Below are 26,108 nucleotides of genomic sequence, written 5' to 3' on the forward strand. Positions count from 1 at the left end.
GGAAGATGCAAAGAGACTTCAAGGAGATTTAGACAAGCTAAATGAGTGGGCAGGAACATGGCAGATGGAGTATAATTTGGAAAAATGTGAAGTTATCCATTTTAGTAGGAAAAACAGAAATGCAGAATATTTTTTAAATGGGGAGAGATTGGGAAGTTATGATGTCCAGAGGAACCTCGGTGTTCTTATTTATAAGTCACTGAAAGCTAACATGCAGGTGCAACAAGCAGTTAGGAAGGCAAGTGGTATGTTGGCCTTTATTGCAAGTGGATTTGAGTACAGGAGTAAGGAAGTTTTATTGCAGTTGTATAAACCATTGGTCCAACCACAGCTGGAATATTGTGTGCAGTTTTGGTCTCCTTGCCCTAGGATGGATGTACTGGCCATAGAGGGAGTGCACCAAGGTTCACCAGACTAATCCCTGGGATGGTGGAATTGTTCTATGAGGAAAGATTGAGACGACTGGGCCTGTATTCTCTAGGGTTTATAAGAATGAAAATCTCATTGAAGCCTACAAAATTCTTACAAGACTCGACAGGGTAGCTGCAGGAAGGATGTTCCCCCTGGTTGGGAGGTCTAGAACCAGGGAACACAGTCTCAAAATAAGAGGTAGGCCATTTAGGAACAAGATGAGGAGGAATTTCTCCAGTCAGAGGGTGGTGAATCTTTGGAATTCTCTACCCCAGAAGGCTATGGAGGTTCAGCATTATGTTCAAAGCAGAGGTTGATGAATTTCAAGATACCAATGACATTAAGTGATATGGGAATAGCGTGGAAAGATGGCGTTGAGGCAGAAGATCAGCCATAATCTAGTTAAATGGCAGAGCAGGCTCGAGGAACCGAATGGCCTCCTTCTGTTCCTATGTCCCTGTGATCCTAAAAAGGAGATAATTGAATTAGAAGCAGTTTAGAGAAGGTTCACTTGACTCATTCCTGGGGTGAAGAGCTTATCTTATGAAGAAAGTTTGAAGAGGCTGGGCTTATACCCATTGGAATTTAGAAGAATGAGGTGATCTTATTGAAACAAATGAAGTTCTGAGTAGACTTGATAGGGTGGATACTGGGCGGATGTTTCATCTTGTGGGGGAAACTAGAACTAGGGAACACAGTTTAAGAATAGGAGGTCTCCCTTTTAAGACTGAGGTGAGGAGAAATTTTTTCTCAGAGGGTCGTTAGCCTGTGGAATTCTCTTCCCCAGAAAGCAGTGGAGGCTGGGTCATTAAATTTATTCAGGGCTAAGTAGATAGATTTTTGATTGACAAGGGAATCGGGGGTTATGGGGGGCAGAGGGGAAAGTGGATTTGAGACCACAATCATGTCAGCCATGATCGTGTCAAATGGTGGAACAAGCTTGAAGGGCCAAATGGCTTGCGTCTGCTCCCAAGACCTATGTTCCTAAGGAAGGTTGTCTCATCAGAAACGATGCAACGGAGAAACTGGGAGAATGGAATGGAGTCCTTAGAGGAAGCAGTGTTTGACCAAGTGGAGTTAAGGTTACTGTAGGAGTCATTGGCTTATATTAAATTTTCATTAATAGTGTATCCCCAGAAATGAAGATAGAGAAGTTGAGGAAGCGAAGGGAAGAGTCCAAGATGGACATTGTGGGTGAGAGAAGGGTGAAAATTGCAAGCAAAGTTGATGAAAGTTTCCAGTTCAGGCCAAGAGCAGGAAACAGCATTGCTACAGTCATAAATGTACCGAGAAAAGAGGTGAGGGAGAAGGCCCTGAGTAGGACTGGAGCAAGGAATGGTCGTCATGTCCCATAAAAAGTTTAGGCATAGCTAGCACCCATGTGGATACCCATAGCCTCACCTTTTACTTGGAGGAAATGAGTTAAAGTAGTTCTTCAATGTGAGAACAAGTTCAGTGAGGCAGAGAAGGGTGGCTATGCCTGCCACTGTCCAACTTATTTCAGACAGCACCTATACAGCCAAGAAGCAGAAGGATGACTTTTATTTTGTCATTCTGGGCTGTGAGTGACGTTGCATTAACCTGACACGTCAATTTCTCTCCCAGCCCATCTCCCAAAAATTTGGTTCACCTTTGTTGAAATGTGAAGTCTGTTGTAATTTTCACATGTATTCCACCATGTCTAACTTGTCTGTTTTGATTATTTGTTCAGCTGGAAATACCTTCCAAAGTTTCATTTTTAATGTATTTAATTTAACAAGCTATATGCACACATTTTTTTTCTTGATTCTTCAGTGGGATGTGGGTGCCGCTGGCAAGGCCACCATTTGTTGCCCATTCCTAATTGCCTTTGAACTGAGAGGCTTGCTAGGCCATTTCAGAGGGCAGTTAAGAGTCAACCGCATTGCTGTGGGTCTGGATTCACATATAAGCCAGACCAAGTAAGGATAACAGGTTACCTTGCCTTAAGGACATTAGTGAACTAAATGGGTTTTTGATATTCGACAATGGTTTCATGACCACCATTACTGAGACTAGCTTTTATTTCCAGATTTATTAATTGAAGTTAAATTCCACCAACTGCTGTGGTGGGATTTGAACCCATGTTCCCAGAGCATTACCCTGTGTCTTTCGGTTACTACTATGCCACAATCTCTCTCAACATATACACACATACAAGGGCATGAGGGGATTGTATACTGGTATCATTCCTATTTGAAACCATTCAGATTAGCTACAAATGAGTGCAACAATGTGTTATCGTGCATACGTGGCACAAGGTGAATTTATTTTAAACTTCTACTTAAAACTAAAATACCAACCCTTTGCACAATTGTGTGCATTTTTCAGTTGAAAGAAGATCTGTTTTCACTAACTTCTGTTTATACATTTTTCCTTCATTTCTCCATTTATAATGTGTTTGATCGGAATCATCTGTGGATTTGTGTGATTCTGGTGAGTGGTAATTGTAATATACAATCCATATAGCATTTGTAAGCTGTGGGAATGTAGTTCTGTCAATATTCCATTCAGAAAGTAAACATTGTTATTCGATACTGCTTGTGCATGGAATTATCTGTCCATAATGTGGGGTGTTACTAAAGGGGCATCGTCATAGAAATGTTTATGACAAGACAGTCTTGATTCCTAAATATGCATTTATGTTACTTGCATTGAGATATGTTATTTGCATGTGACAGTAATTAATATTTGAGACATTGCTCTCCTGGTTCTTCTCTCCATCATGACGATTCCCCTTTACATTCTTGCATTTTGGTGAGCATGCAGTTTTCTTCTTGGCGTGTATGCTAACATGATTTCCTGAGGGACTATAGTGGTTTTAGTACAATAAACAAGTTGCAGCTAAGCTATTATCCAGATCAGCAGCTAAGCAACACAGCCTCCTGGGATCGATAGGCAAATCATCTAAGGATGTTCTCCCTTTGAACTGTTGTGCGTACTTGTAAGTGTATTGGTGACCCAAGTTCACATAGTTTGAATCAAACCTCCAAAACATGCATTATACCATATGTCATCTTTGTGATAAGATAATTTGGAAAATCAGTATTGTACTGTACTGCCAAACATTAGGCTGGTGCCTCAACATGAAGGGTTTGAAGAGTCATCTTGTAAAAATAGCCACGACTCACTTGCTGGGATGAGGAAACTATTCTGTTCACAAATGGGGGAGTTTTTTTGCTATTTATACCATTTCTGCAGTATACAAGAGAAACTCAAACTCTAATTGAGACTGCGAATTCAAAATGAATGCATCCTAGTTGAAAGTCCAGCACTGTAGACATAACTGAACTGCCTTCAAAGTTAACTTAGGAAAGCATAGATATAAAACATTTTACAACCAGTAATAAAGCAAGTCCTCGGCAACCATCCAGTCAAACTGCTGATTTTAAACATGTTAATTTGACTACTCATTAAATGTTTATTACATTATTTATTTTTGTATCGATGCATTTATGAAAATATACATTACCATAAATGCCATCAGCTGTAAATACTTCTGCCTCTCATGGCTATAGCAGACTTAAAGATTGCAGATTGCAACATTCACACTTTTAGAAACTTATTAACATGTATTTGCAAAAGCTGAATGGGTAACAGTTTACTCTTTCTGGTTTCCCCTCGTACTGTCTCCTTTCTCCAAATAAGTTGAAATTAACACTATATTTAAAAATGTTCGTGCTGCTCATAATTAGAAACTTTATATTACCTTGAAAATAAAGAAGTTTTACTGTCTATGCACCCAATAGAAACTCCAAGCATTCAAATTTACAGCTAGATGCTACATATCCCTGTGCATGGTCCCAGCAATTTCTTAGTGCTAAATTCAGGGAGTATCCCACATTGCAAAAGTGCGACATTGCCATTTTCCACATCAGCTTTCCTGTATACTTCGTCTGCGTGAGATTGCCAGTTGGTGTTAAATTGTTGGCAGTTTTGGGATATGGACCTGCACCCATTAAGAAATAGGCTGAGACTGACTAAACTCATTTCATTACAGCCAGCAGACAGAGGAGTCTTTCATCCCAACAGTCTGGTCTCAATTTGATGCCGGGTCTCAGAGGTAAAAGGATAGTCTAACCACTCTGCCACCCAGTTCCCTACTGAATTCTTTCTAAATGCTGTATTTTCCCATTAGTTGGATTTCCAATCAGATAGTTTATGATGCATCCTCTGAAATTTTCTCTAAGTTTACCTTTTTTTTCTCCATTGAAAATGCTCACATCTGCTACACAATGTAGTGAGCTAATTTAGAGAGAAACTCTACCTATGTTATAAGAAAAGTGGATCTGAAACTTAGTTGAAATAAGAAATTAAACGGGGTTGGGCATAGAAATGGTTTTATAAATATTGGAGCTATTTATTTAAAAATGTTGAGGCACCTTAATTACTACAATGATAAGACTGTTGGACTCTCAACTAGGAGATCATGACCCAGTCTTGAATGACATTTCTAGCCCTAGGGTCACATCTACCAATTTTACGTCATCTGTTGTAGAGGAAGGATGGGGCAGGGATGGGTCTTACCTTTCTTGCATCACTTAAAATGCTCCTTCTCTATGGAGCAACATTGAAAGTATGTGTGGAAATTACCAAATCAATAGTGAAAGTTTGTAATAATTTTCACCACTGACCATATCTAGTAAACAGCAACTGATTAATGCTTGATAAACTTAGAAATTATATTGATCATTAATGATAAAGCATAGCTATTGCACAAGAATAATACAAGTCACTGTCGGTAAATATGGACTGTAAAAACGAACTTAATGCTCATTGTGGACTTCACAGAATAGATTCCCAACTCATTGATACCTGGAAGTGATTAAAATGCTGTAATATCATTAGGATAGAAATTTAAACAAACTTTGCTCTATTGGTTTGAAGCCATTTGAATCTCTCCATTTAGCTGGTGTCATGGATCTACTCCTAGGTATCTATTATTCTCAATTCCATGCAATTTTCAATACAAATGGCAAAAGCTTGTGTTTAATATTTTTTATGGCAAACCAGGATTTTTCTAAATTGACCACTTGTATCCATACATTCATTCCATGGAAATATAAAAATTCTAGAGGACACAGTCACATCTGCACACGGGGAATCCATCATGTAGTTACCAAGTAACTTTGTAAAGAAATTAAGGAAAGTGTATTTCTGTTCCCAGGAGCTCTATTTGTAGATGTACCATACGGTGTACTGATCAACTCGACCAGGAATGCCTGGATTTAGTTCCTTGTCAAGGATAAGTTAGCTGACAGCTTGCATATTAAAGAGAAGCAGCAGCATCCAGAAAGCAGTAGTGGGGGAAATGGGCCCTGATACTGACTGCTATCCAGTAATTCCTGCTGGAAAGGAATGTGTAGAGACTGAGGAAGTATCTTCAGGGTTGGCTGTGATGCCTCTGGATATTTACTGTTGATGTTTCTTCTTTAATGCTATTTTGGTGAAGTACTGAAGGGCTGCTGCTCATAAAATCTTACCCCATATTAGTCACAGCTTCAGAAGAATTATGACAATGGAAAAATGTTAGGGAAGAAAAAATGAAACTATACATCTCAGTAGAATATCTTTAAAATTATTCCTTTTAGATTGAGAAAGCATAGTGATTTCTTTATGGGAAACTGTATATTTGCTTGTTTTTAAAAGGATAGATTGGGTGGTTTCAGAAAATGTAAATTTCCATCAGTGTAGCAGTTGGTATGTTTTGGGAAACCCTTTGTGAACTAAATAAAATTAAACTTTTGGGGGGCAAAAAATCTTAAATTGTTGACCTAGTTTTCATATTACCTTTTTAGCTTTCCTCTGCATGATCCTAATTGGCTTAAACTTTATACAAATATATAGGATGATTGTTTGAACCTGATTTTCTTTCTCCTCCAATGCTCCTCATATAGGAGTAGACCAAAAGCCTATTGTCTTGCTGATAGTGATGAGGAATCCTCAAGTGCTGGATCTTCAGATGAAGAAGATACGCAAGATGTACTGGGAGGAGACAAGGCACTAGCAGCAGCAGCAGAAGGGTATCAATATTAACTAAAATATTTTGAAGTATTTTATTGTACATTGTAAAGTAATTTAAATGTGCATTCAATTGATCTAAATTTTTTTTATCACTAACATAGAATAAGCTTCTTTATTCTAATTATTTAGGTTCCAAATTGATTCTAATTTTAAAACAATCGAATACCCATTTTGCAATTATTACATTCACACCACAATCCTAAACCAAGGGAGGAAGGGAATTATGGCTGGTTGTGCAGCATGCCTTTTAATAATGGTTACAATGGTAGGTCAATTGAGACTGAAATTTAATCCTAAAATTTATTGAAACTTTCAATGATATTTAACCAGATACTAGAAGTGTTCTATATCTCTTGGGGAGGAAGTTTACTCACCGTATTTTTTTTATTTATTCAGTTGCCCTGAAAGAATTACTGACTTTCTTTTACAATAAATTATAAGTGAAAGAATTTTGGCACTCTGGGATATTAGATAGCATTACAATAATTTAGCACATCTTGTTTGCTTAATTACATTTACTTTCCCCTCTCCTTGCCCCATGCACTGCTTCCAGTTGAGATTAAAAGGTGGCAGCCCACTTTGTAACTCTGTAAGCAGTGCTGTTCGGGTAACTGCTAGTTAGTGCACTACCAAGACAAAAGTTGATTCTTTTCCTCCTTTTAAATATTCAGTGATAAGAAATATTAAACTATTTTCCACATGTGCAGATATGTGGGAGGTCATCGACCAAGCAAGATAATGAGACTTGTGGATAAAATTACAAAGTCAAAGTATTTCCAGAAAGCCACAGAAACTGAATTTATTAAGAAGAAGATTGAAGAGGTCTCGAATACACCATTGCTGTTAACAGTAGAGGTTCAGGAGTGCAAAGGAACATTAGCTGTGAATATTCCACCACCACCTACTGACAGAATATGGTAAGGGCAGACTCAGTTACAAATTTCAATGAAATTGCACTCTTTTTGCAAAACTTAAAAGGTAGTTTTATAGCCAGTCATCCAGTACTGCATTAACTCAAAAGAATGACATATTTTATGCATTTTTGAAGTGATGGGATCACTAAGAATGTAGGAAAACATAGGCTGGCTTTATCCACTGCCTGCCATAGAATGTGGGATTTCATTCATTTGTGACTTTGCCAGAATCCTATGTTGTTTAACACAATTTTATATACAAGCTGGAGTTTGTATTATTCCTATTCCTAACTGGAATGCTGCTACTTAAAGGGAGGGAAATGCAGTGCAGCTTTTAATTAATCAGTCATGGGATATGGATGTCACTGGCAAGTCCAGCATATATTGCTCATCCTGAATTACCCTTGAGAAGATGGGGGTGGGCCACCACCTTGAACCATTGTAGCAGTTTTTGATCCAGTGGAGTGGCTTGCTGGGCCATCTCAGAGGGCAGTTAGAGCAGGTCTGGAATCACAAAGGCCTTGACATCAAGTACAGAAAGCAATTGGGAAAGCAAAATGGTACGTTGAGCATATTGAACACTGAAATTTAGATCAAGGGAATTGAAGGATAGGGCAGAAAAGTGGAGATGACGTAGAAAATCAGCCATGAACTTGTTGAATGGCAGAGCAGGCTCAAGGAACTGAATGGCCCACACCTCTATTAATTTATTTATATTTCAAATACTGGTGGTGGAGGAAGACAACATATGTTGATATCATGGCAGGGAGAGTGTTTATGGGACACTACCGGTGTGCTAAATGGGATAGATTTCGAACAGATCTAGCAACTCCAGACTGAGCAACCATGAGGCGCTGTGGGCCATCAGCAGCAGAATTGTACTCGACCACAATCTGTAACTGCATGGCCTGGCATATCCCCCACTCTTACCATTACCACCAAGCCAGGGGATCAATCCGGGTTGAATGAAGATTGCAGGAGGGCATGCCAGGAGCAGCACCAGGCATACCTAAAAATGAGGTGTCAGCCTGGTGAAGCTACAACACAGGACTACTTGTGTGCCAAACAGCATAAGTAGCAAGAGAGAGACAGAGCTAAGCGATTCTACAACCAACGGATCAGATCTAAGCTCTGAAGTCTGCCACACCTAGTTGTGAATGGCGGTGGACAATTAACAACTCACTGGAGGAGGAGGCTCCACAAATATCCCCATCCTCAATGATGGAGGAGCCCAGCACATCAATGCAAAATGTAAGGCTGAAGCATTCGCAACAATCTTCAGCCAGAAGTGCTAAATGGATGATCCATCTTGGCCTGCTCCACAGGTCCCCAGCATCACAGATGCCAGTCTTTGGCCAATTCGATTCACTCCACGTAATATTAAGAAACGGCTGAAAGCATTGGATACTGCAAAGGCCACAAGCCCTGACAATATTCCAGCAGTACTGAAGACTTGTGCTTCAGAAGTTGCCCCTAGCCAAGCTGTCCTAGTATGGCTACAACACAGGCATCTATCCGGCAATGTGGAAAATTGCCCAGGTACGTCCTGTAAACAAGAAGCAGGACAAATCCAACCCAGCAAATTATCACCCCATCAGTCTACTCTTTATCAGTAAAGTGATGGAGGGGGTTATCAACAGTGCTATCAAATGGCACTTGCTTAGCAATAACTTGCTCACTGAAGTGTAATTTAGGTTCCACCAGGGTCACTCAGCTTCTGACCTCATTACAGCCTTGGTTCAAACATGGACAAAAGAGCTGAACTTCAGAGGTGATGTGAGAGTAACTGCTCTTGAACATCAAAGCAGCATTTGACCGAATGTGGCATCAAGGAACCATAGCAAAACTGGAGTCAATGGGAATCGGGGAGGAAACTCTTTGCTACTTGGAGTCATACCTAGAACAAAGAAAGATGGTTGTGGTTGTTGGAATCATCTCAGTTCCAGGGCATCACTGCAGGAGTTCCTCAGGGTAGCGTCCTTGGCCCAACCATCTTCATCTGCTTCTTCAATGGCTGTCTTTTCATAAAGTCAGAGGTAGGGATGTTCGCTGATGAATGCACAATGTTCACCATTCATGACTCTTCAGATACTGAAGCAGTCCATGTGTATATAGATGACTTGAATGAATGGATTGAAGGGATGGTTGCCAAATTTGCTGATGACACAAAAATAAGTAGGAAAGTAAGTTGTGAAGGGGACATAAGGAGGCTACAAACAGATATAGATAGGTTAAGTGAGTAGGCAAAGATCTGGCAAATGGAGTATAATGTGGGAAAATGTGAAATTGTCCATTTTGGCAGGAGGGATGAAAGAGAAGCAAATTATCTAAATGGTGAGAGATTGCAGAGCTCTGAGGTGCAGAGAGATCTGGGTGTTCTAGTGAATCACAAAAGGCTATTATGCAAATGAAGCAAGTAATTAGGAAAGCTAATAGAATGTTGTCATTTATTGCGAGGGGAATTGAATATAAAAGTAGGGAGGTTATGCTCCAGTTGTACAGGGCACAAGTGAGACCACATCTGGAGTTGTGTGTACAATATTGGTCATCTTTTTTAAGGAAGGATGTAAATGCGTGGGAAGCCATTCAAAGGTTTACCAGACTAACACCTGTAATGGGTGGGTTATCTTATGAGGAATGGTTGGACAGACTAGGCTTGTATCTGTTGGAGTTTAGAAGAATAAGAGGTGACTTGATTGAAACATATAAGATCCTAGGGGTCTTGACAGGGTGAATGTGGAAAGGATGTTTCCTCTTGTGGAAAAATCTAGAACTAGGGTCACTGTTTAAAAATAAGGGGTCGCCCATTTAAAGCAGAGATAAGGCACATTTTTTTGAGGCTCGTGAGTCTTTGGAACTCTCTTCCTGAAAAGGTGGTGGAAGCAGAGTCTGAATATTTTTAAGGCAGAGGTGGATAGATTCTTGGTAAGCAAGGGGGTGATAGGTTATCAGGGATATGTGGGATACAAATTTGAGGTTACTATCAGATTAGCCATGATCATATTAAATGGCGTAGCAGGCTCGAGGGGCTGAATGGTCTACTCCAGCTCCTTGTTTGTATGTCCAAATGCAGCAAGACCTGGACAATATCTGGGCTTGGACTGACAAGTGGCAAATAACATTTGCGCCAGACAATGACCATCTCCAACAAGATAGAATCTAACCATCGCCCCTTGACATTCAATGGCATTACCATTACTGAATCCCCCACTACCAACACCCTGGGGGTTACCATTGACCAGAAGCTGAACTGGACTAGCCATGTAAATACTGTGGCTGCAAGAGCAGGCCAGAGGCTGGAATTCCGCAGTGAGTAACTCTCCACCTGACTCCCCAGAGCTTGTCTCCCATCTACAAGACACAGGTCAGTGTGATGGAATACTCTCCACTTGCCTGGATGAGCTCCAACAACACTGAAGAAACTTGACACCATCCAGGATAAAGCAGCTTGCTTGTTTGGCACCCCTTGCACAAACTCCCTCCACCACTGAGGAACAATGGCAGCAGTGTGCCATCTAGAAGATGCACTGCAGAAACTCACCAAGGGTCCTTCGGCAGCACCTTACAAACCCACTACCATCTAAAAGGACAAGGGCAGCAGATAGATGGGAACATCGCCACTGGGAAGTTCCCCTCAAAGCCACTCACCATCCTGACTTGGAAATGTATCGCCCGTTCCTTCACTGTCGCTGGGTCAAAATCCTGGAACTCCCTCCCTAACAGCACTGTGCGTGTACCTTCACCACATGGACCGCAGTGGTTCAAGAAGGCAGCTCCTCACCACCTTCTCAAGGGCAATTGGGGATGAGCAATAAATGCTAGCCTAGCCAGCGACGCCCACATCCTGTAAATGAATAAAAAATAGTGCAGATATCGTGGGAGGAGGGTTGAAGATGCCGGCACTGTGGGGAGGATTGCGCGTGCCAGCACCAAGTGGGGGGAGGAGGAGTGTGGATACCGATGCCAGGTGGGGGGAGGAGGAGTGCGGATACCGACGCCAGGTGGGGGGAGGAGGAGTGCAGATACCGGCACCATGGGGAGGAAGACAGCATTGGCAGGGATGCAGTTGCCAGCACCAAGAGGGATTGTACCTGGTAATGCTCGAAGTTTGAACTTTTTTTTATATCAATTATGAGATAAGCTTGCAAACGAAGTGCCTGTTTAACTTGAGCCTTATCAGTATATTAGCTGAAGTGCATCTTCTTTATGCTAATAGTTATTGTGTCCTATTGCTTCTCTGTGGATTTCTGCAAATGCTGATCAATGCATTAGCTGGTTTATTATTTTGCTTTAAAGTTGCTGAAGTTGACTGATGAGATTTGTAATTCATGTTCAAAGGTATGGTTTCCGAACGCCGCCACACTTGGAGTTAAAAGCTCGTCCCAAATTGGGTGAGCGTGAAGTCACTATTGCACATGTAACTGACTGGATAGAAAAGAAACTTGAACAAGAGTTCCAGGTAAGAAATTTATTTAGCATTCCTGAAAACTTCACTGTGATTCCATGCTTCTTACTGTTCCTCCTCTCTTCTGTATTCTCCCGTTAGTCATAATGGCACAGGACGAGGCCATTCAGCCTATCGAGTCCATGCCAAGCTTTGTAGAGCAATAAAGTCGACCCCACTTCCCTGCTCTATCCCCATTGCCCTACAAGTTTATTTCCTTCAAGTGCCCATCCAGTTTCCTTTTGAAATCATTCATCGTCTCTGCTTCCACCACCCTTGTAGGCAGCAACTTCCAGGTCATTACCACTCGTTGCATAAAAAATTTCTTCCCCTCACCTCCTGAATCTCTTGCCCAAAACCTTAAATCTGTGTCCCCTACTCCCTGTACAATCAGCTAATGGGAACAGATTTTCTTTGTCTGCCCTACCTAAGCCTGTCATAATCTTGTACACCTGAATTAAATCTCCTCTCCAATGTCCTTTGTTTCCAAGGGCAACAACCCCAGTTTTTCCAACCTAACCTTGCAGCTGAATTCACTCGTCACTGACCTTTCTGGTAAATCTCCTTTGCACCCTCTTAAGGATCCTCACATCCTTCCTAAAGTGTGGTGTTAATCCAAGAAATTTAAATAAAAGATTTTTTTTCTCCAGTCCGATCACCTTAACTTCTAGTAAATAACTCTTATTTTTAAAATATGACGCTTAAGGCTCACACATTAATAATGGGCTCTTAAGCAAGGCACTAGAGGGAACCCTGCATAAAGGGCTGGGAGAAAATTAATGTCGTAAAAAGACTTGTAAAAAGTTTTCATAAGCTTTGCCATTTTTGTTTTCATTAAACTGTTCCCCAATTTCTTCCCTTCCTCATGGAAATAAAATCCGAGCTGTTTTGTGTTCTTTTAAAAAGCTGTAATAGGCAAACAAATTCAATGAATTATTTATTAAAGTAGACATAGGTCCAACCCAAACCACGTAGCTATGACAACAGAGCTCTCTAGTTTCACCGTAGACCTATTGCTTTTACCATCAGGCTGACTATATTCTGATTTTCAACTGCAACTTAGAAGTTTCCCTGTAGTTTACCAATCAAAAAGTAGAAGAGAAAAGCCAAATTTCTCCTCAATTGATAGTGATTGGTGGTACCTTCTTCCTAACTACACAAGGAAGTACTTTTACATGGAAAGTATTGTTAGCTATGCCCATTTACATCACAGAACATTTTCTTTAGTTAATGTTGAAACATGACATGTATACTTACACTGGAATATTTTGTAATTTAGATGAGATGCTGCAGATTTCCATCCAGAAGTATAGGTTTTATTTTGGAGTGCTGCACTAAATCTAATGGTTGAGCTTCACCTGTTCTTTACTGGTTATTTTTTTACATAATTTGATGGTATTCACCCAGTACGAGTTGTGGAAGAATAGCTGGAAAGTTTTATTAAACTATGGTTTCTTACATTCTTGACAAGTTGTAAATGTTCGACTTCTAACAATAACAGTTCAATTCATGACCATTTTGTTTGTAATAACTTAATGCAGACTGCAAACGGTTCTCATTGAGGTGACATTGGATACTTTCAAATAATATACATAGCACTGAGATGGACATTGGAGCTTTAATAGAATTCGAAAACTGGCTACCTTGTACTTTTCAAATAAATCGAACAACCAAAGCTTAATTTCTTATTGAATTTTGCAGAAAATTTTTGTTATGCCAAATATGGATGATGTGTATGTTCCGATAATGCATTCCGCCATGGATCTACGTTCATCCACAGTGTGGCCTTCAAAGGAGACACCAGAAGTTGCTGAACGACTGTGATGTACGAAAGTTTTATGTTTACAGTATTATGACGTTGCTGTTCATGTGCTTTCAGCTGTACCATCTGTCTTTTGGACCATTCGTGCCACTACCCTTTCCAGGAATACTTGCAATTTGTTGTACTCAGTATGTGCAGTTTGCTGAGTGTATGTCTCTCTTTCTGTATATTGTTAACAGCTAATATTGTTATAACCATTTGTCACCTAGGCCATTCCAAGAAAATAAAAGCCCAGACATATATAAAGAGACTATATATAATTGAAATTGTAAATGACTTGTTTGCCGAGAAATGCTTCAGTTTAATCAGGTTCTCATAAGTCTGAGAGAAGATTTCCAGATACATGTAATTGTATGGTTGCCTGAGACAACCTTGATGCAGCTGCAGAATTGATGCATGATTGCCTTGTTGGTTCTGAGTATTTATAAAGTACAGTATAACGCATCACTAAAATGACAAAGCTGGTCTATAATTGCTAATTTTATATAAGTTGCTGTTGGATACTTGCAGCTCATTGCTTTGTGGTGATTTATCATTAGAAGTGTATTTGCAACTGCATTGTCTTTTATTGACTAATGGGTTCTGCTGACAGTCTGCACACAAGTCTGGTAAGTTTGCATCTGAGAGCAAGATCAATATTGTCCCCTTTATCTGGACTGTAATTTATAGATTGTGTAGTAAGTTGCTTTGTACAACTTACATTTTTACTGCTCATTAGATGCATATTATAAACTGACACATCCCTTTTGCCCAATTCAGGAACAATTTAGCTACACAAAATATTTTGTTCAATTCTTTGACACCTCCCTATTAATTCACATGATCAAATTATAAGCAACCAACTCCTAAAATAATCCACTTTTGCATGATGTCTGTGCAAGAGGAAATTATAGGATTATGTGACAACCACTGTGATATATAATATAAAAGTATATTTTTCAAGTTTTACATTCATGATTTATAAAAAGTGCTACAATTCCTTAAAAATGTTATAATGTATAGAGCAGTGCTGTAATCTACTGCAGATTACATTTCTATAACCTGGCAGTGATATCACAAACTTAATCCTTAGATGATATAGTTCAGAGTGCTCTACATAATTGTGGATGGATATATTTAAGAGCAAGGCACTTAGTTCTGGTAGGGTTTTTTTTCTCCCTCACAATCATTCTAATGCATGTTAGAAACATCTCAACAGAGACAAGTCCCTCAAATGTAAATTGAGTCAGAATTTTCAAATACAAGAGCAGGTTAAGTAATATCAGACCACTTGTTCCATTTTTTGTGAAATTAGTTTTTTTTAAAACCCACAACCTCTTTTATAGTATTGTTAGGGCTTGGAAAATGTGTTCTTCACTGAAGTTCAGTAATTGGCCAATCACAAATATAACCGATGGATCTACTTTTAAAAGTGGTGTAGTTTGCAAAATATGAGCAAATGATGTAAGGCTCTTGCTTCTGTAGTGGAGAAGGCACTCCTTTCAAACTCCTTTTGTCAAAACTTTTATGGGTTCTTATTAAAAGCTTTACATTTTTTAAAATTGGAAATAACTACTAAAACTATGCTGAAGAATTCTGGTAACATTTTTCTAAATGAATGAAGGCAAAGGTATAAAAATGTTGCAGAAGGAAATCTGTCATGTAGGCCAACTCAAAATGCCAGTTTTTTTAAAACCAGGTTTTCTCATTGTGGCATCCTGAGCTTTTATTTTGTATGTAATGTTTCAATGTTACTTGTGCTTCAGTGCCACTATGCTCATGGTTATTATAATTTCTTGAGCCATAAGTTTCCCTACAGCAGACATTCAACTTGTGTGTAAATTGCCATTCACTACATGAATTGCAAATAGATAATTGAAGACTACAGTGTGAAGGATTTAAATCGTATTTCAAGATGAAGTTTCTATGAGAAAGTTGCTGACCATTTGCAGAATGTTTAATTAAAGCTAAGTAATATATTTTAAGATGTGTATAAAGTTGTATTTTTAATTTTATACATTTGTTTTAATTTAGGCCTGTAGGTACAATATTGTATTTTGTTTCAATCTAATACAAGGGATGCGATGGCCACAACACAATTTGACAGCATTCCAGTCTTAACCCACGTTCTTGCTTTCCTCTACTTACTTTTCATGGGCAATATTTGCCTGCCGAAAAGAAATCTTCGCATGTCTTGTTGTAGTCAGGCCCTTTGTATGACCTGAATTAAGTGTGCAATAATGAATTGAGTCCATGGACTAAAATGCACTATACATAATCAGAATTAAATAAAGATTCTTATAAATTGTCATATTGTACTTCACATAATCAAATTAACATTGTGAAGGACTGGCTTGCTATGTTTTATTTAATAAATTCTTCAGTCTAGCAACCTGTGTGGTTTGTTATTTTTGTAACAACTATACCAAGTTAATTAGTATTCCAATTACACATGGGCCAAAAGAAGTGGCCATTACAACTTGGAATTATTGACAGTCTGGCTATGTCTACTACCTTAATCTGCAGAATGGGGTAGTTTTAACTATTCCCAGTGCTGAACTCCCCATCTGTTTTTGATCCCAATATTCTCATTTCCTGATGATGGTAGCTTCACTCACGCTATGGCCTTGTTTCGTGGATATCGGCTGCTCCCTTGATAGTTCAACCATTGAGTCTGAGGATTGAGCCTTGGCCAGTTATTTCGGGAGGTAGGAGGGGTAAACAGATCAGATCAAAAAGAGAAAAATCAAACAAAGTTGTTTTGAAGTAGAGGCATACACTATTAAAGTACATTTATACAATTGCTAGAATAATTTGAAACAAAATGACAAGATGCTCACAAAATAATTATAGATGAGGAAAGGCCGTTTGGTTATCTTACTTCACAATGACCCTGTAGCTTTCTTTCAATTGTTAAATAATTCTAGAGTTTTCACTTACATTACTCTATCCAGAAATCCCTTCTATGTGACAATCTTCCTAATGATATTAAATTTACCTTTTACAAATTTGAAACTATCCCATGCAATTTAGTTTGAAATAATTTTCCAGATGTACCTTATCCTTACCATCTTATACACCTCAATCAGATCACTGCTCAGTCACCACCTTACAAAGCTAAAAAAGTTATGCTTCTCATCTGACGTTAGTGGCCAGCTGTTATTTCTGGCCTGTGAATGTCTCCCCTGTATTTCGGTGACCAGAATTTCACATTGTACGCTGAAGATGTAGCCCTATATAATTTGAGCATCATTTTTTTCTGACTCACACCTGACTATTGTGGCTACATAATTTGAAATAATAGGCAGCACTTCACACTTGTCTATATCGTTACCATTCAGCCCACACATTTCCATTACCTTAGAAGATTTTTCCCTAAGTATTTAACCATTTCTCTTTGAAGGCTACTATTGCATCTGTATCCACCACCAAATCAGCTGGTGCATTCCAAATCTTATTCACTCATTGCATAAAAATCTCTCCTCCTGCCAGTGTTGGTTCTATTGCCAATAATCTTAAATCTGCACCACCTAATTACTGACTCAGCCATTTAATAAATTTTCTCAACTGTGAACTGTTCATGGCAAAGCTTTTGGTCATCTGACCTAATATCCCTTTGTGGCTTAGTATCATACTTCGTTTCATAATGCTTCTGGGGAGGTTCCATTCTATTAGTGTTACATAAATGTAAGTCATTCATCCTGCCTACCAAAGTGTACCATCTCATACCTTTTTGCGTTGAATTTGATTTGCTATGTCTGCACATTCCACCAACCTATTCTGTCTGTCAAGGATTATCTCAAGTTTACTGTACTTGCAAGTTTTGACAACTGAAAATTTCAAAACTCTGCCTTATACCCAAGTCTATATCATTAATTTAAATCAGTAGCACAAACAGACCATTTGGCCCAACCAGGCTATGCTTGTGCATATGTTCCACTTAAGCCTCTTCCCATCATCTTTCAGCTAAAACCTACCATGACCATCTATTCCATTCTCTCTATGCTAGTCTAGTTTTCCCCTTGAATCCATCTATCCTTTTCACATTCTCACTACTCTTGGGTAAAGTTTTTTTGAAATCCCTATTGGATTTCTTGGCTATTTCATATTGATGGCCTTGAGTTGTGCTCTTCCCAAGAGGAAACATTCTCTGTAGCCATCCTATCAAAACCTTTCAAGATAAATCAACTTCACGGCCCTCGTTAAATTTTAACAGGATGTGCGTGTTGCAGCTGGGCCAACATTTAGTGCCCATCCCTTATCACCCTTGAACCACTGCAGCCCATATGGTGTGTGTAGGTACACCCACTGCTGTTCCTAAGTCAGGATGGTGTGACTTCGAAGGAAACTTGCAGGTGGCAATGTTCCTATGCATCTACTGTCCTTGAGGTATTGGGTTTGGAAGGTGCAGTGCATCTTGTAGATGGTACAGACTGCTGCCCAGTGGAAGATGTGAATGTTTAAGGTGGTGGATGGGCTACCAATCATATGGATTAGTGAATGGGGTTTGAAGGGTTGATATTAAACAGGAGTAAGAATAATGAAAAAGTGCTAAACACAAATCTATAGCTTGCTAAAAGAAAAAATCTAGAGAAGGAAATAGAACCAATGGTCAAGGTTAATGCATAGTTATGCATTTCTGTACTAAATTTAACAGTTCAGGGCTGAGATCCCTATTCTCAATCTTACACCTATGCATGTAGATGTTCCTAGTAAAGCAGTGTTCAACGTAATCAGAATTCCTCAAGTAAATTGATCAGGCTTGCAAATGTTCACTGATCTCGTGGTAAATAATCAAACCTGTGTCTGATTCTTCAAAATTGAAAGGAACCAATTTCACAAACACCCACTGGCTTTATTAGGAAATGAGTTTGTGGCAGTTGAGGGAATGTTAGTTCTGAAGGGAGTCAATCTATTTTAAAAAGTCACCATTATTCACAGGAGACAAAAATTGTAGAAGACATAGTAACAGGTCAGTTTTATTTCTAAATTAACATACAGCTGAGATAACATGATTGGCAATTGTACCTCACTTGTTATAAATCACACATCCAGTATTTATTAAATACTAAGTTAGTTTTTAAAAGATATGGACAAAGGGCTAGAAAAACAGTTTACATTAAAATTTAAGTGCCAGATTTTATATAGAAATTGATAGTTGTATTTGAGATGCTGTGTTTCTGGAAGGTAGTATTTGGATTTCAGCACCAAGTACACTGTCATCGAAGAGTCATTGCAGCTGCAATTCCAGTCTTGTCTTTTTTGAATCCTTGATTAAATCAACAGGAGTAAGAAAGGTAGTACAAAGTGAGTGTTATGATTAACTTGGGTGAGCAATTAACACTTATCCAATCTAGGACTTAATATGTTTAGCAGTTTAGGATGCAAAGAGCAGAGCATTCTGGATAATTAATTGTATAATGAACTATGTGCAAATTAGCTGTATTGGTCTACACAGCACACTAATCAAGTGAGCCTGATTACTTTAAAAGTATGCTTACTACAGGCGTCAATTTCAAGCTTTTATTAGATTACCACTAGGTATATAATTACGGTATGGAAACGGGCCATTTGTCCCAGTCCATGTTAGGTTTTAGCCCTCCCTACCACAAGTAGTTCCAGTGTTTTCCCCTTTTCAATCACTATTAGAGATTGATATGGTCTCTACCAGTCTCAAATCTCCTTTTAAAAAAAAATCCTTCTGCTCAATGCATCTTCGAACCACCCCACCCCGCCAAACAACCACTGGGAAACATTCAATTTCCACATTTGTCCCATCCCTTCATTTACACACAACTGAACATGTTAATTCACCTTTCATAGAGATTTCACTTTCTGCCATTTCCCACCGGTTAGTTCTGCAGATTTTTAACTTCACGATCTAGAAGGAAAAATAAAAAATTGAGTAGGCGGGGAGAAGATCGCTTGAAAAGTGAAACGAGCACTGGAGTAAATGTTACCGACTGGAGTCAGTTTCAAGTCGTCTTCATCGGCATCAGAAGTCTAACACGTATAAAGAATCATCATATCCAGTCAAACACAATCTCAAAATGAACGGGAACAAATTGGGGAAATCAAGCGCACGATTATAAACACCCCCCACCCCCCCCACCACCACACCCACAAAAGCAGAGACTGTTTTACAAAATTACATTTTAAAATAACCCGTTACCGACTCCATATTTCGGTGACCAGAATTTCACATTGTACGCCAAAGATGTAGCCCTATATAATTTGAGCATCATTTTTTTCTGACTCTCACCTGACTATTGTGGCTACATAATTTGAAATTCCATTCATTATTTTGCAGTAGTGGATCATGTTGAACATGGTCTATTCTGCAGTGGTTTAGAATTTACTAAAACTCCTGGATCTTTCAGCATCAACATTAGCTATGGTATTTCAGGCATTCATAGAAGGTTGCTTGAAATGGCAGTCACCAATGTACATGATCACCTATTTTTAACTAATGGGCAGCACTTCACACTTGTCTATATTGTTACCGTTCAGCCCACACATTTCCATTACCTTAGAAGATTTTTCCCTAAGTATTTAACCATTTCTCTTTGAAGGCTACTATTGCATCTGTATCCACCACCAATTCAGCTGGTGCATTCCAAATCTTATTCACTCATTGCATAAAAATCTCTCCTGCCAGTGTTGGTTCTTTTGCCAAGAATCTTAAATCTGCACCACCTAATTACTGACTCAGCCATTTAATAAATTTTCTCAACTGTGAACTGTTCATGGCAAAGCTATTGGTCATCTGACCTAATATCCCCTTGTGGCTTAGTGTCATACTTCGTTTCATAATGCTTCTGGGGAGGTTCCATTCTATTAGTGTTACATAAATGTAAGTCATTCATCCTGCCTACCAAAGTGTACCATCTCATACCTTTTTGCATTGAATTTGATTTGCTATGTCTGCACATTCCACCAACCTGTTCTGTCTATGTCAAGGATTATCTTAAGTTTACTGTACTTGCAAGTTTTCTCAACTGAAAATTTCAAAACTCTTGCCTTGTACCCAAGTCTATATCATTAATTTAAATCAGTAGCACAAACAGGCCTTTTGGCCCAACCAGGCTATGCTTGTGCATATGTTCCACTTAAGCCTCTTCCCATCATCTTTCAGCTAAAACCTACCATGACCATCTATTCCATTCTCTCTATGCTAGTCTAGTTTTCCCCTTGAATCCATCTATCCTTTTCACATTCTCACTACTCTTGGGTAAAGTTTTTTTGAATTCCCTATTGGATTTCTTGACTCTTTCATATCGATGGCCTTGAGTTGTGCTCTTCCCAAGAGGAAACATTCTCTGTAGCCATCCTATCAAAACCTTTCAAGAGAGATCAATTTCACAGCCCTCTTTAAATTTTAACAGGATGTGGGTGTTGCAGCTGGGTCAACAGTTAGTGCCCGTCCCTTATCACCCTTGAATCACTGCAGCCCATATGGTGTGTGTAGGTACACCCACTGCTGTTCCTAAGTCAGGATGGTGTGACTTGGAAGGGAAATTGCAGGTGGCAATGTTCCTATGCATCTACTGTCCTTGAGGTATTGGGTTTGGAAGGTGCAGTGCATTTTGTAGATGGTACAGACTGCTGCCCAGTGGAAGATGTGAATGTTTAAGGTGGTGGATGGGCTACCAATCATATGGATTAGTGAATGGGGATTGAAGGAAGGGTTGATATTAAACAGGAGTATGAATAATGAACAAGTGTTAAACGCAAATCTAAAGCTTGCTAAAAGAAAAAACCTAGAAAAGGAAATAGAACCAATGGTCAAGGCTAATGCATAGTTATTCATTTCTGTACTAAATTTAACAGTTCAGGGCTGAGATCCCTATTCTCAGTCTTACACCTATGCATGTAGATGTTCCTAGTAAAGCAGTGTTCAACGTAATCAGAATTCCTCAAGTAAATTGATCAGGCTTGCAAATGTTCACTGATCTCGTGGTAGATATTAATCAAACCTGTGTCTGATTTTTCAACATTGAAAGGAGGAACCAATTTCACAAACACCCATTGGCTTTATTAGCAAATGAGTTTGTGGCAGTTGAGGGAATGTTAGTTCTGAAGGGAGTCAATCTATTTTTAAAAGTCACCATTATTCACAGGAGACAAAAATTGTAGAAGACATAGTAACAGGTCAGTTTTATTTCTAAATTAACATACAGCTGAGATAAGATGATTGGCAATTGTACCTCACTTGTTATAAATCTCAGATCCATTATTTATTAAATACTAAGTTAGTTTTTAAAAAGATATGGACAAAGGGCTAGAAAAACAATTTACATTAAAATTTAAGTGCCAGATTTTATTTGGAAATTGATATTTGTATTTGAGATGTTGTGTTTCTGGAAGATAGTATTTGGATTTCAGCACCAAGTACACTGTCATCGAAGGGTCATTGCAGCTGCAATTCCAGTCTTGTCTTTTTTGAATCCTTGATTAACAGGAGTAAGAAAGGTAGTACAAAGTAAGTGTTATGATTAATTTAGGGGAGCAGTCTCCAATCCAGGACTTAATACGTTTAGCAGTTTAGGATGCAAAGAGCAGAGCATTCTAGATAATTAATTGTAATGAACTATGTGCAAATTAGCTGTATTAGTCTACACAGCACACTAATCAAATAAGCCTGATTACTTTAAAAGTATGCTTACTACAGGCGTCAATTTCAAGCTTTTATTAGATTACCACTAGGTATATAATTACGGTATGGAAACGGGCCATTTGTCCCAGTCCATGTTAGGTTTTAGCCCTCCCTACCACAAGTAGTTCCAGTGTTTTCCCCTTTTTCAATCACTATTAGAGATTGATATGGTCTCTACCATAGTCTCAAATCTCCTTTTAAAAAAAAAATCCTTCTGCTCAATGCATCTTCGAACCACCCCACCCCGCCAAACAACCACTGGGAAACATTCAATTTCCACATTTGTCCCATCCCTTCATTTACACGCAACTGAATATATGTTAATTCACCTTTCATAGAGATTTCACTTCCTGCCGTTTCCCGCCGGTTAGTTCTGCAGATTTTTAACTTCACGATCTGGAAGGAAAAATAAAAAAAATTGAGTAGGCGGGGAGAAAATCGCTTGAAAAGTGAAACGAGCACTGGAGTAAATGTTACCGACTGGAGTCAGTTTCAAGTCGTCTTCATCGGTATCAGAAGTCTAACACGTATAAAGAATCATCATATCCAGTCAAACACAATCTCAAAATGAACGGGAACAAATTGGGGAAATCAAGCGCCCGATATAAATCCCTCAACAAAAGCACGGACTGTTTTACACTTTATAATAACCTGTTACCGACTCCTCATTCACTCACCCGCAAACACTCACCCTGGGGCACTGGCTCCACGTGGCGTCTGGGCGGGAGACATGGTCACCTCCGGCAAAGCAGCACCCCCGCACACCCCTCTCTCTCTCCGGGGATGCTGCTGTTTAGACCTGCCGAGTTTTTTCCCAGCATTTTCCGTTTTCTCCCCCTCGGTCAAACCGAGCGCCAGGAATCTGGAGGCTTTGGCCTGGAGCTCCTACCCTGTAGGCCGAAAATAGATCCGTTAATATCATAAGCTTCAAGCGTTTAAATAACGATATAAAGTATTTTCCCGAAGGATAATTGTTTTTACTACATACCGAATGACACCATTGCGTAAAACAATGCATCAGTGAACCGATGCAGGCAGATTACGCTAACCGACTCCACCAACTGCCATCTCCAACCACCTGGCCTCCGCCGTTGAGATCAATAGAGCACTTTCACCATGACGCACTTCCTGTACCAGGCAATGGATCCGGTTCTACTCATCCTTCCAAGTGCAATGCATGATGGGGCAGGGCTGGGAGATTAATAGCGCGCAGACTGAAATAGCCTGAGAAAGACTCATGTCCAATCTTCACTGGAAGCGTTTCTTCTTTGTTCCAGCCAAAGTTCAGGATGAAAACTGGGCTTTGTGAAATTAACTTACATAAAATAATTTAATTTCACGCATCAAAAATAGATGAGGTGGGAGGTATGTAGTGTTTGTTGCAATATGGGTTCAGGTGCCCACCCTGCATTTAAAATCTCTCAGCCTAGTGAGCAAAGGACGGAATATAGGAGCGTTTTAAATTGTTGCTATTAATATATTAGCTACAGTTGTCCCCGACCGATTGTTGCGGACTGGCACAATCCAAAGTCCAGGACTACGTGCTGAGGGACGCACTAAAGCTTGGGGCAGCTGCCGCAAAGGCGCAATGGGGAAGGGTCGCTGTCTAAGACCTTTCTGCCACAGCGCACCGAGAGACTGGGAACTGTTTAGAGCCCCTCGGGCTGTACAGCTCAAAATGAAAGGCTGTAAATGATTGTAATATTGTTTGTACTGATGCACCTGGTGATACATTTTGTAAAAGTTTAACCTGGATTGTACCCTTGTAATGGTGTTTTTGAAATGGTTTGGAATGTGATTGAAGATATTTTATGAATAAAGTATATTTTTACAAAAAAAAAATATATTAGCTACAGTTCAATTTTGGTGACTCTTGAATCACTGGTATCAAACAGTCCAATGGAGTAGAACTTTCCAGAAAGGCTGCTGAATAGCATAATATACATAAAACCCATAATCACTACTTGCATTCATATAGCACCTTTTAAAGTGGGCAGTACCAATGCTGATGGACAAGTAATCTACTGGTCCAAACCAATGCTTTGAAGACTTTAGTTCAAATTCCACCATGGCAGCTGGGGGAATTTAAATCCAATTAATCAATACATCTGGAATAACAAGATAGTCTCATTACTAGCATTCATGAAACTGAGAGATTTTTGTTAAAAATCCATCTGGTTCACTAATGCCTTTCAAGGGAGGGCACTACCATGTCTGGCCAACATGTGACTCCAAACCTACAGCAACCTGGTTGACTTTTAACTGCCCTCTGAAATGGCCCAAGCAAGCAATTCAATTGTAGGTGGTTCACCACTACCCTCTTAAAGGTAATTAGGGATGGGCAATAAATGCTGGCCCTGCCAGCGATACCCAGATCCAAGAACAAATTTTAAAAAGGTAGAAATTTTTTCAGAACGGTAGAAGCTGATGGGAGATTTAATTGAGATATATAAAATGATGAGGTGGCTAAATAAATAGGATGCACCCATTTCCTCAGCAGAGAGGTCAATAACTGGGGGCACAAATTTAAAGTAACTAGCAGAAGGGTTAGAGGGAAGTTGGGGATAATTCTTTTCACTCAGAGGGTGGTGAGGATCTGGAATTAGCTGCCTGACAGGATGCTGGAGACAGAAATCATCACCACAAGTGCTATAACCTACAGGACCTCCTACAAAGAGCTGGAAAGTGGAATTAGGCTGAATAGCTCTTTTTGGGCCAGAACACGGTGGGTCGAATAGCCTCTTTCCATGCCATAAATTTTCTATGTTTCTATGTATTCTCACTCCCATCCCAAAAGAAGAAAAATCACCCTTCTTGGGGATTTTAATGCAAGTGTTGGCCATGACTCTAATTTCTGGAGCTGAACCATTGGAAAAAATTGGTCGGGAAAAGCCACTGCAAATGACATCCTCCTGTTGATAAAGTGTGCTCGGCATCGCCTCATTATAACAAACGCCTTCTTCCACCAGGAGGACAAATACAAAACCACATGGAGGCTTCCTAGATCAAAGCACTGGCACCTCCTGGATTATGTCATTGTTAGGGTCAAAGATCTAAATGATGTCCATAGCACTTGATCCATGCAGGGGTCTGATACCTGCTGGACAGATCAATCGGTGATGAACATCCACCTAGCACCAAGACATTGCGAGGCCTAAAAGTCCAAGAGAAAGAAGATCAATGTCTCAGCTGTAGAACAGCTGAATCGAAGAGAGAAATTCCAAGTGTAACTCACAACCAATCTGGAAAATCTTCACACATCCAACTCAATTCCAGAACAGTGGGATCAAATAAAGTAAGCTGTATAGGACTCCTGTGCCCAGACCATTGCAGTCAAGCATTGACGTCACCAGGTCGGTTGAGAGTCAGTTAGCTCAGTTGGCTGGACAGCCGGTTTGTGATGCAGAGTGACGCCAATGGATTCAATTTCCATATAGGCTGAGGTCATCCATGAAGCCTTCTCAACCTCGCCCCTCACCTGAGGTGTAGTGACCCTATGGTTAAACTCACCACCAATCGTCTCTCTCTAATGAGGGACCAGCCTATAGGTCCTCTGGGACTACGGCAACTTTCATTCATTTTACTAGGTCTGGTTCCATGGAAGTGGCGCTGAAATATGTGCTTTCCTAAAACAAAAACAAGCAGCGTTCATTGCCTGGCAGAACATCTCAAGGTTGCAAGTCAAGAAGGCAGCATTTCAACAGCTCAAGGCTGACACCCAAAGATAAATCCAGAAGATAAAGGTCTTGTAGTGGGAAAAGAAAGCCCGAGGGACCCAACAACGCACTGACCATCATGACATGCAAAGCTTTTTTGAAGCCACCAGGGCCATCTATAGAC

General features: G+C 39.6%; 1 protein-coding gene and 2 long non-coding RNA genes across 8 annotated transcripts in view; 1 reads left to right on the plus strand and 2 right to left on the minus strand.

Annotated features, from left to right (window-relative positions):
• Positions 1–16,000, plus strand: part of tex2 (testis expressed 2) — a 107,847-nt gene extending 91,847 nt beyond the window's left edge. For 4 of the 6 annotated variants that reach the window (XM_078529040.1, XM_078529038.1, XM_078529037.1 and 1 more), the window contains 5 exons: positions 4,430–4,492; positions 6,327–6,452; positions 7,161–7,370; positions 11,706–11,826; positions 13,513–16,000. In XM_078529040.1, coding sequence (XP_078385166.1) covers positions 4,430–4,492; positions 6,327–6,452; positions 7,161–7,370; positions 11,706–11,826; positions 13,513–13,635 — 643 coding nt within the window. In that variant the 3' untranslated portion in view covers positions 13,636–16,000. The remainder of the gene's footprint in view (positions 1–4,429; positions 4,493–6,326; positions 6,453–7,160; positions 7,371–11,705; positions 11,827–13,512) is intronic. The other 2 variants (XM_078529041.1, XM_078529042.1) reach the window with 2 other exon arrangements.
• Positions 16,001–18,575: 2,575 nt separating this feature from the next.
• LOC144699583 (uncharacterized) lies at positions 18,576–20,477 on the minus strand. The gene is made up of 2 exons (XR_013580567.1): positions 19,427–20,477; positions 18,576–18,881 (listed from the first exon to the last, which is right to left on the minus strand). It is a non-coding gene; the product is annotated as an uncharacterized LOC144699583 (long non-coding RNA).
• Positions 20,478–22,596: 2,119 nt separating this feature from the next.
• LOC144699584 (uncharacterized) lies at positions 22,597–23,425 on the minus strand. The gene is made up of 2 exons (XR_013580568.1): positions 23,257–23,425; positions 22,597–22,664 (listed from the first exon to the last, which is right to left on the minus strand). It is a non-coding gene; the product is annotated as an uncharacterized LOC144699584 (long non-coding RNA).
• Positions 23,426–26,108: the final 2,683 nt, after the last annotated feature.

Source organism: Cetorhinus maximus, chromosome 24 (assembly GCF_964194155.1).
Source record: "Cetorhinus maximus chromosome 24, sCetMax3.hap1.1, whole genome shotgun sequence".
Lineage (NCBI taxonomy): Eukaryota > Metazoa > Chordata > Chondrichthyes > Lamniformes > Cetorhinidae > Cetorhinus > Cetorhinus maximus.